A 10977-nucleotide genomic window follows, 5' to 3' on the forward strand; every position below is an offset into this window, starting at 1 on the left:
TGTCACTGGATCGTGCTGAAGTCTGAATTTGAGGGCAGCTCCTGTAATCACAAACAGAAAAGAATCATCAATCAAATGTGAAGTTTATTCCTCAAAGCTGAAATGAAGTTTGATCCTTCTCAGTCCTCACACACTTCAGGTTCATAAGTTCTGAGCTTACATTTTTTTCAGTCTACAGTTTTGCTGACAGCTAACAGGTGGACTGTTTGTTAAAAAAAAAAAAGACAAAGCTCTATAAATATAAACAGATTATCAAGTATAATATTTCACCTTCGAGTTGTTGATTTACAAAGATGAGCTGATGGGACAGGTTTCCAATCCTGGTTTAGTTGTGTTGCTGCATCAGGGTCATCTGCAGGAAAACTCAAAGAAACATATGGCGGTTTTATGACCACGTTTGAGCTGTTGCTTTAGCATTGAACAATATATATTAACGATTCATATTATTTCTCTCAAAGGATGTAAGCTGCACAGAGTACGGCACATGTAACTGTGTTAGCAACAAACTGAGATATTAGCTAGAGACTCGAGCTGATATTACAGGCAGTTTGTGAATGAATTAATACCGTGAGAATATTTTCAATCCCCTCAATATTTCATCTTTGGTGATTACAGCGTTTAATCTGTTCATGTGAGGTTGTAGAAGTGCATGACACGTTTGTTGTGTTCTAGTGTTACTGTTTGGAGAGAGGAAGCTGTAGAAGAGTCCAGCTCACTCATGTCACAGTAATGCATGATTTAGACTTCTGCAGGGAGTCTGCAGAACTAAGGGAAACACTGGTTTGTGACTGAGTAGTGGTGTGCAGGATTGGAAATTTTGGTATTGATCTGATACCAAGTAATACAGGGTCAGTATTGCTGATACCAATACAGATATGTTTTTAGCCTCTAAACGCCTCATCTTAAACTACCTGCAGCCGGTTTGATCATCCTTCAGCTCCGTACAGTCAAAGCAATAGAGCTAATGTCTGGACTACAGCAGATACTTTAATTAGCATCAAAGCACAAGAGAGTGATTTCTGTATTCAGGGTAAATTCATTCATGTGCACAGATTAACTACCGAACAACAGCTTTCTCCCAACTGCTCTTCTTAGCTAGCTAAAGGCGTTTGTTACTGATTAGCGTAGAAACACATTTAATTCACCCAAAAAGTGCAACGACGCCTCAGGACCTTCTGTCGGTTAGTCCGGTTTACTGCAGACCACCTCACCTCAGTTTGAACTGCCCCTGCTCTAGCTTCTTCTTCGTTGGAGGTCAATGCTGGTTGGCAAACCACACTTACAAGTGCATTACCGCCACCTACATGAGTGGATGGTGGACCTGCTGGGTGTTTCCCTCTTCAGTGCAGTGCAGTTTAAACCTGTATGTCCTATTCTCAAGCGAGTAAATAACATCTCTTCCTCTGGGTTCCTTCCATATCCATAGAGTTAAATTTATTAAGAAAAATGTTTTTCCAACAAGTTTTATGCATCAACTTATCCAAAGACAGAAGCCTAAAAGAATATTCATTTTGTTTTATGGTATTTGGGGAATCAAGTATACTTTTAGCCATTATCAACCTACCTGCAGATAGAATTGAAGAATTAATTATTACACTAAATTGATCACAAAGACAGCCCACAGCATGACTTTGATTTTTCGAAGCTTTATTTCCTTATGTTCTCAACCATCCTATCCTTTTTTCAAACAGATGTGGCCCCACAGGCCTGTCAGATGAACTCAGGTACTCTTTCATCATCTCTCTGCAGAAATGCACTGGGTTAAAGTAATTTAAAATTGAATCCATTACTTGTTTAATAGTATTTAACAGAATTACTTTTAGCGGTTTTAACTGTGCCGGGACTACTGCTGAGCAATTACACTGACAGTAACCTAGTATTCTGATCAGCGTAAAAGCTACTGATTGATCCTGTAAATTACCCCCTGGTATATTTGTACCCTTGGTTGGAATTCATTGGTCTAAATGCACTTTCTGTCATCCTAAAAAAAAAAAAAAAGTTCAGTATAAATCAACTTTATTTATGATTCATTTTTAGCTAGATATCTGTGTTTAGTGTATATATTTATGTATATATATATATATACACACACACACATATACACACATTATCATACACACGCACGCACGCACGCGCGCGCACACACACACACACACACACACACACAATGGCATGATCAGACATTGTGTAAAGATAAACATGCAGTAGATAAGACGGGGGCCGAGAGTTTTGGCTTTTAAGTGTTTCTCCTCGTGACCTTGGACAGTCTTTAAAGAAAACCATTGAAACCCTATTTATACAGTATTCAGAAAGACAAAATATTTCTGCCAAGCAAAAAGAAGTGAAGAGAGCGTTTTTTGCAAATAAATTACAGTTTTCAGACAAGAGAGAACCAGACTCCAAGGCTGGACAACGAAGAGCTGGAGTGCAGATCAGCATTCAGACTTTTCTGAGGTGAAAAGCAGCACAGCTTCATGATCCATATATGAAAAATGGGGAACTAAAGCTACAAGTATTTTACATATAAAGTCAAACAAAGCAAACAAACAAAAAAATGTAGTGAAGTATAAATGTGTGTATAGTTTGTGTTACAGACTCAGGATATCTCTGAGGTGAAGTTGTCCTTGAGTGATGTTTGCTTTCAGCGTCCATGCCTCTTTAGTACAAAGGTAAGCATGACAGGGGAAAAGTGCAAATGGATCAAAGCTGAAGGGCAAAAATCACCCAACACATGGGACTGAACAGTGTCTTTAAAGCAGGACCTAGACTACAGGTCTGAGCATCACAGTGGAACATTGTTGGATTTGACAGTATAACCATACTGCAACTCTTCCAGTGCTTACAACAGCTGACGCGAGCCATTCATCACATTAGTATTTCAAGCACACTAAACCAACAGGTTCAATAAAACAGCATGAAAAAAAGAAGAACAGCGAGTCTACAGGCTGCTGATCATCATTAACCACTTTGTTTCTAATGAATCAAGTTGTAAACACAAAAAGTGTCTTTTGATGTAACAGAAATGAGTTTTTTTTCAGTCATTTTTTTTCAATCCTTGCTTAAAAGTTCAATTCACCCAAATTTCAAATAGACATATCTTCTTTAAATTTAACAAGTCTGACTTTTGAGCTTTTTTCCTCTAATAAAGGAGGTCAGAGGAATTTCCTTATAGTGCTAAAGTACTAAAGAGAAAAGACAAAGCTTTTCTTATTTGGAACATGGGTGAAGCAAACTTTGAGTTATCTAAGATTACAGGTTAGTGATAGAAAGTGCAGTAAAAATTCAAACTGAACGGGTGTCGTAGCAGCCAAAGACATGAACAGAGAAACTACACCTTCAGATATTTGTGGAGGAATTCCTGATGCAAGTTGTTGAAAACTGACATCTTCATTGATCTGCATATGTTACACCTGAAATGTGTGAAATGATGTATTGATGATGCTTGTGGCATTAGTTCATTAATCAATCAGAGAATCAAAAATCAAACATAATCAATTCTCCTTCTCCAGTGTGAGGATTTGTTGCATTTTTCTCCATTGTATGATTGTATATTGACCATCTGGCACTTTGTAGTCTTAGAAATAAATAACTGCTAGCTGAGGTTCAAAATGATGATTTTATGAACCTGATGTCCACGGTGAATGACGTTTTCCTTATTGAAATGTGTTTTGGACTGGAGCTAGAAATGTGTAAAACATCAAACAAGGGGTAACCTTTCTGTTGGGCTGGAAGCAGTTACAGTAACGAAAATATTTAACTGAGAAGTTCCTTCTTTTCCCAGCTCCATGGATGAATAACACCTGATATGAATAAATGCAGAACTTGGGTGCTGACTCACATTCTTTGTTCGGGCTGATCCCACCCCACATCATGAATACCTTCACTTACTGGGTCCATCGAGACTCTAGAAAGTGACACTTTGTAGAGTATCTGGGCGAGATGCAAGAGGAAGTCCAAGAGCAGTGCTGTTCAGAAAGCAAACAAAAAGAAGCTCCTGCTGCAGAATAACAAGATAAAATGGTGCGTTGGTCTGTAGCGCTCTCTTCTTTTCCGTCTTTGCTCCTGTTTTATTCCGCATGAAACCCGACTGTATGGCTTCAGTTGTGTGTGCTTGAGTGTGTTTGCAGTCCGAGACGTCAGGATGATAAAAAGGCTGTCTCATTGTTCGTTACTTGGGTTGGTTTGTTTTGCGCGCTTGCCTTGACATGTAGCATTCAGCAGACTCTGACTGTGTGCATCTGTATGCGAGTGTGTCTACGTCCTGGGGCGGGGCGCAAAAGAGAGTGATGATGGGCAGCTCACACCTGAAGCTGTGAAGTGGTGCGGGGGGCGGGGAAGGGGGATGCCTGAAGGTGTGTTACGTGTATTTATGAATACAGACATTTCTCAGTCCAGGAAGAGAGTGGGGGCAGGCCTCACATCTCTGGCTGTTCAGCAGTGACGAGCTGTGGTGCGTCTGCATGTATTATCAGTTCTTAGCCCGGCCCTCACATCTCTGGCTGCTCTGCAGTTACCGGCTGGGTTCGGGGCTCGGGAGACTCGTAGCGCTGGTGGAAGTTTCTTTTCCTCAGCTTCTCTGGAGCTTTTCTCCACAAAACAATCTCCTAAACACAGACACAGAGCAGCAAAAATAAAAATACGGTAATGCATGTTTTTAAATGTAGAACTATTCATGTACTTATCATATGGAAAAGTTAAGCAAGCTGGAGGTCAGGGTGGGGCTGCATATTGCACATCGGCACAGAGCCACACACCACAATTAAATTACATTAAACTAAAAACAGCAGTTGCTGAGATTATAACGGCTGCAGCCAATTCAACTTAATGTCATTTTAATTATGTCAAAATGATCCATCAAAGAGATAATTAATAAATGTGCCTAAGACACTATACGTCCTTTATCCCTTGCCCCCCCCCAGTATTAATTTGTGCAGGAATCATATTTTGCCTTGTCTGATAAACCTGCTTCCACTTGCGTGAGTAATGCTGCTGGAAGTCATTACATCAGTTCATGCCAAGTTCAGAGCGTCGTCAGTGTGGCCTTTTGTTTTTTTTTAAGGAATTTTTTGTTATTTTCTTCTGCTAACACACACACACACACACACACACACACACACACACACACAGCAATACTGTGTGTGTGTGTGTGTGTGGAAGAAATGAAATGAAATCTAGATGTAATCAAGCACAATTGAAATTCAGTTCATCTTTTTATGCAACAGGAAATTTTTTTTTACAAATGTGAAGTTAATATACCAACTAAGGTGGGCTAAATTATGGACGTGTACGTGAATGAAATCAACTGTGATTCAGTGCTGGTATATGTTGTATCCACTGGCCAATTCATTGGATATGCCTATTAAACTGTATAGTACAAGTATCTATTCAGCCAATCACATGGAAGCATGTAAACATGGTTAAGATGTCCAGCTGAAGTTCAAACTGAGCATCAGAATGGGGAAATAGGTCGAATTAAAAAGACTTTGAACGTGTTATGGCTGTTGGTGCCAGAGTGTCTGAACATTTCAAAAACTGCTGATCTACTGTGATTCTCCCACATATGGAACGAAATCAGGGTCAAAAAGTTATTTGAAACTAAAATTCTAAGTTTTGATATTTAAAAACATAAAAAATGTGTTAAAAAAAAAAAAACACAACAAAAACAGAAATGTTGCAAAAAATGTGTTGTGAGCGTGTATCAAAGGGGAAGGGCGGGGCATAGACTAATGAGTGACACCTACTGTGTCACGTTTGTTACAAATTAAAAAGCGGTATTTTGATTGAACATGGCCACTGCTCGTTCACAGGATGCCGCCGGTACCACCCAACAGGTAAGAAACACGGTCTTTGATCATCTTGTGATGGACAGAAATAAATAATATACAGAAATGAACAGGCGAGTCTTAGATTTCTTTATGGCATTCATAGCTCTTTTAGCTCAGTGACCTACCAGCCAATCAGATAACAGTATTCCCGTAACAAAAGGGTTTGAAACAAAAAAAAAAAAATTACTTTGAAGCTGCATGAAAACAAATAATTTATTAAAAATAAAGTAATTTAGGTTTTGCAAACATTTTGTTTTTGTTTCAAATATGAAAATAATTTCAGTTTCTAATCACTTTTTCAAATGAATGAAACCTTTGACCCTGATTTAGCTCCACAGTCATCTCTACGGCTGGCCCCAAAAAAGAGAAAATATCCAGCGAGCAACAGCTGGTCTGGAAATGGCTCGTTGAAGTCAGAGGTCAGAGGAGAACAGACTGACTGCTTTGAAAGGATCAAAAGGCAGCAGTAACTTAAATAACCACTTGTCACAACCAATGTATGCAGAGGGACATCCGTGAACCCACAACACATCGGATCTTGAAGCAGATGGGTTACAGCAGAAAGATCGCATTGGATGCCACTCCTGTCAGCTAAGAATAGGAAACTGCAGCTACAATTCAGAGAAGCTCACCAAAAATAGTGCTAGCAAGGTGCACCTAATAAAGTGGCCAGTGGCTGTAAATACATTAATCACTTTTTGTGATCAAAGCAGGATTTAAAAGTTCCTGGTGTTGTTCTCTGGCCCACTTCTGTTTTCCTTTGTGCACTGCACATCCACAGCCCTGCTGTGCTGTCTAAGGTTACCACTCATTTAGCAATTAGCGTTACAGCATTAGGAATCAAGTGCATCATTATTTTGGTACCGGATCCCCTCAGTTTCCTGATGGAACTACAGATTCTAATAACAAAAATCAAAAACCCTGCACCTCTCTCCAGAAATAAATAAATATACACAATATAATTTCACAATCACACATATATAACAGAGCCCGTTTATTTGGAGTGGTGGTGACTTACCTGTTGTTTAAAGTATCTCCTGTCCTCTTCGTCCACCAGCACCAGATTAAGGAAGTAGCGTACAGAGAACTTCTTGTTGACATCCCTCATGGTGGGTGTCAAGTCATATCCTGTAAGGAAACATGAGAGACGATTAGATGTCACTAACAAAAAACAAAACAAAATAAAAAGCAAACAAAAACTGGCCTGTTTGACTGTTTCATGACGAGGGAAGTTAACAGGAAAAGCGATATCCTGATGATAGGAGTCTGGATCAGCACTCAACATAATAGCTGCCAAAGAGGAGATGAGCTCTTACCAGCCAAGAACAGTCTGATGGGAATTGATTCTCCTTTAACTGGGGCTCCATCCATGATCTCGTACTTAGCAACCGTCTCTGTCTCTGTGGTAGTACTGGGACCTGAAAAGGAGGACAAGGACTTTACTACCGGAGACAAAATATTAAAGTGGAGCAAAGTTTCCAGTACTCTTAGTGGGACACAGTTGGTTTACAGAGAAGAAAAGAAACCAGGTTTAAAAGCTGAGAGGAGATGAACTACAGAGTTAATCCAAGTCCACAATGACTTGTCATTTATGTGCTCTATCTAGGTTACTTTATTTTTATATGTGGCTGCCCTGGATTCTCACCTATGCCTGTTATCTCCTTCTTAATGAGCTGCAGCTCCATGTGTTGGATCTTGATTCTGACCAGCAGGAAATAAATCTTCCCAACAATCACATCCTTGAGGTGGTACCTATAAGAAAGGCATAAATGCAAGTAAAGACAGCTCTTATTTAGATTTGGGATTTTCTGCAGTGACAGAGCATTAACTTGTTCATTTGATAAGTTAAAGTCACATTGCTCTTACTTGGATTTATTGTATTCAAACTCGATGTGAAGACAGTCTTCTATGCCGACCTCCATTTTGATCGAATTGTTGACGTCAGGGTAGGTGGCTAACTGATGGACAATTAACTCGTATTCCTTCACCAAGTCAGACAGGCGCCGAACTATTGTCACCCTGAGGAAGTATCTGCAAGTCGAACACGACAACACACCAAGCTATAAAAGTCAGACTGAAATCATACAGATTTTTTTTTCTCTATTAGAAATAAAATGCATTAAAAAAAAAAAAAGAAGTAGCTGAACAAAAAAAAGCTTGATGGATACCATTGGTGCACAAGAGTGATGGCCAGCTGAGGCATCACTTAGTATGTTTTATATCCTGTTAACAATTGTCCATGAAAGTTTCACCTCAAACAAACTTGGCCTGAACATTTTAACATAAGTGTACATGAACACTTATGTGTGTCATGTTCATACTCTATCTCAAAGGTTGTTTCTGTCTGCTTAATTTTTAATTAAATCTTATACAGGGTCATTAGTTTCTCTCTCCTGCACGATGTGTGTGTGTGTCTTTTAATTAAATAGTATCTGAGTCACACTTGCATGTGGAGAGTACAGTGTGGAGTGGAGGAGAGACAGGCAAACTGAAAATAAAACAATTTGAATTGATGACATTTGATGACTTAACTGTAAATGAAGAAAAAACAAAAACATCCAAAAAGCGGTAATCTGTGTCACAGCGAGCTCACAAGCCCTGCACCTACTCAGTAGTAAAGACTATTGAGAAATCTGACAGAAAATAAACATTATATAATAGGTTGTGTCACCTTAGCCTAACGTTGGCTCCAGTATAGGACTCATAGGGCTTCTCCACCTGCATGAACTCAAAGTCGTAGCTTCTGTTCTGGGTGAGCTCTCCCGGTAAAGCCAACTCTTTGACCAGGTCCACAAACTCGTGGGTGTTGCTCTTATCAGAGAAAAGCTCTGAAATATAGCAGAGAGGATTCAGACTGGCTGAAGGTCTGATTGCTTTGAATTCACTTAAAAAACAAACAAAACAAAAAAAAACCCAAATCTGTATTTATTAGTTTTATTTGAGCATTTCATTCTCTTTCAACACACTGCACTCATTATCTTTGTCCCAAAGCAAATACAGTTGGAGGCGGGGGTTAGCGGCACTACGGCAGACCTGCACATGATAACCACATGCCCTGTTAAACCTTTCAGCCATGTGATAAAGCCACATTAACATTAGCATCAACCATGCTCACCTATCTGTCCAACAAACTCGATGCGGATCCCCTGGTGCTCCAGCCGCTTTCCTCCCTGCTTCACATTTAGATTCACCTGAAGAGGAAACATTTGTTGAGAACAAGCTTCTTCTTGCTTGCGTGAACTGGTGCTATATGAATAAAAGTGGACTGAACAGAAAGATAATATTCTGACATGCTACCAGCATAATGTTCCTTTAAAGGGCTTTTCTTTTATGATTATTGTGCATATTTCTTTATAACTAACATATATTCCTATTTGCTTGCCGACTTTCAACAAACCTGTAATAATTTCTTCTCCAAAAATAAATCTCACATTTCTCTGCTTGACAGCTGTTAGGTAATCACGGTGAAAACTGTTTATTACAATCAACATCAATGGTGAATATCTTTCTGCTGTTACCACACTAACTGACCTTTTACTTGATTTTGAGTTGTGCTGGATAACAGAAGAAGTCAACAGTGAACAAGGCACATATCAGACTGCTCAATAGAGCTCATGCACAGCAACAGCAGACGCAAAGCCGAAGCCAAAGCAAGTCTTGCACGCTCATCAAAAGAATCGTAATTTCCCACTGGACTTAAAGCAATGAACCCAAAATAGACTGAGAAGTCCATTATACACTGACTGACTGAAACTATCTGCTGCACAGAAAATGAGAACAAACTTAAGCTATGCTTCACATGTGCAGGACCCACATTGTGACATGTGATAAATGACGCAAACACAGTTTACCTTTCCAGAAACCGACTCTCCATCGTAGAACAGGTAGTGTTTCTCCACTTTCCCATCTTCTGTTTTCAGCTCGGCCGTCTTTCTGTTCTCTGCATCATTCAGCAGTACATCTATCTCACAAACCGGCCCGAACAATCCTCCCAGGAAACTCTAGAAACACAAAAACATTCAGAGGATGAAATTTAGAGCAATCAACATGCTATGTAATCAAACATATGCTGCTTTTAAAACAACTAAAGAGAAATTGCAGCTAGCTGTAATAAGAAGCCCTGAGCTGTGCTGTAGCTTCCATCAACATGAATCTGCCCTAAAGACAAATGACTTTGTTTACACACAACCCCAACAACATGTTGCAGTGATAACAATGACAGTTATAGAGAGAGATGCCAGGTTAGTGTCCTCATCTGTGATGGAAGCTCTGACATGAATATCACATGTTAAAACCCACTATCTCACTTCCTACTTATTTACGGCATCTGTTATTGCCATAACAACCAATTCACCAGTCACTATCTGCACAGTCGCATTATTTTCCTCTGAGCTGGCACAAAGTCACAAACAAATGCTTCAACATGCAGAAGCAGCAAATCACCAAGAATGAGCTCAGTCATCAAGTATTTATATAAGATGAGAATCAACACTGAAGTAAACTCTTCATAGAACCCCCTACCCCCAAATAAAACAAATTATCAGCTACCCAATCACTATTGAAAGCCGACCCTCGAATCAATAAGCGAACAACCCTTTGCCCTTAATCAGAAAATGAATTGGCTTAATTTCTACGGTTATTGCAGTAATTCAACATGCATGTGACGGCACAACTTCTCTGAGCTAACGATCAGCAACGTCTGCTAACAGTGAAATTTGTTTGAACCACTCATCTACCCGACTTTTTGACCGAACTCAAATACTTGCCTTAGCAATCAACACGTTTAACTGCTGGCATCATGCTGCTGGGCCATTAGCTAACCAAAACATCACGATCATTGAGAAAGACGGCCTCCTAGCGATGCTAATTCGACCAGCCCAGCTAGCTTTCTTTACAGGGTTGAGTATTAAAATTAATTGCTTCCTCAGAAAAACGGAAACTCGTGTTAATGTTATATTTTCATGAACAAGAAACACCAAACACCGCCTCCAATTTTACTGTAGCCTGACCAGCCAATGTTTGTTTTTACACTTACCATCTCGGCCGTCTAGACAGTTTTGCTAACAGCTAGCCTCGCTTCGTGTAGCCAGTCTGTCACTGAACTAGGGATAACCGTCATGTGACCCGAATCATGTGTATGTGGGCGGCCACG

At 39.7% G+C, this 10977-nt stretch overlaps 1 protein-coding gene across 1 annotated transcript; it reads right to left on the reverse strand.

The window, feature by feature from the left end:
* Positions 1-1630: 1630 nt before the first annotated feature.
* Positions 1631-10972, reverse strand: vps26a (VPS26, retromer complex component A). The gene is made up of 9 exons (XM_082536679.1): positions 10861-10972; positions 9677-9826; positions 8941-9016; positions 8497-8653; positions 7692-7856; positions 7471-7577; positions 7142-7243; positions 6844-6953; positions 1631-4604 (listed from the first exon to the last, which is right to left on the reverse strand). Exons 1-9 carry the CDS (start codon positions 10861-10863, stop codon positions 4488-4490), a joined length of 987 nt encoding a protein of 328 aa, XP_082392805.1. The 5' UTR covers positions 10864-10972; the 3' UTR covers positions 1631-4487.
* Positions 10973-10977: the final 5 nt, after the last annotated feature.

The sequence above is a fragment of the Aulonocara stuartgranti genome (genome assembly GCF_965226115.1).
Source record: "Aulonocara stuartgranti genome assembly, chromosome: 1".
NCBI classification, from domain to species: domain Eukaryota; kingdom Metazoa; phylum Chordata; class Actinopteri; order Cichliformes; family Cichlidae; genus Aulonocara; species Aulonocara stuartgranti.

What these genes read in the sequence shown, in the direction of transcription:
- vps26a (XM_082536679.1), bottom strand. An exon ending in GGAGCCAACGTTAGGCTAAG is followed by an intron (nt 7,857 to 8,496) that starts GTGACACAACCT and finishes TTCGACTTGCAG; the next exon opens with ATACTTCCTCAGGGTGACAA. An exon ending in GGAGATACTTTAAACAACAG is followed by an intron (nt 4,605 to 6,843) that starts GTAAGTCACCAC and finishes GTCTGTGTTTAG; the next exon opens with GAGATTGTTTTGTGGAGAAA.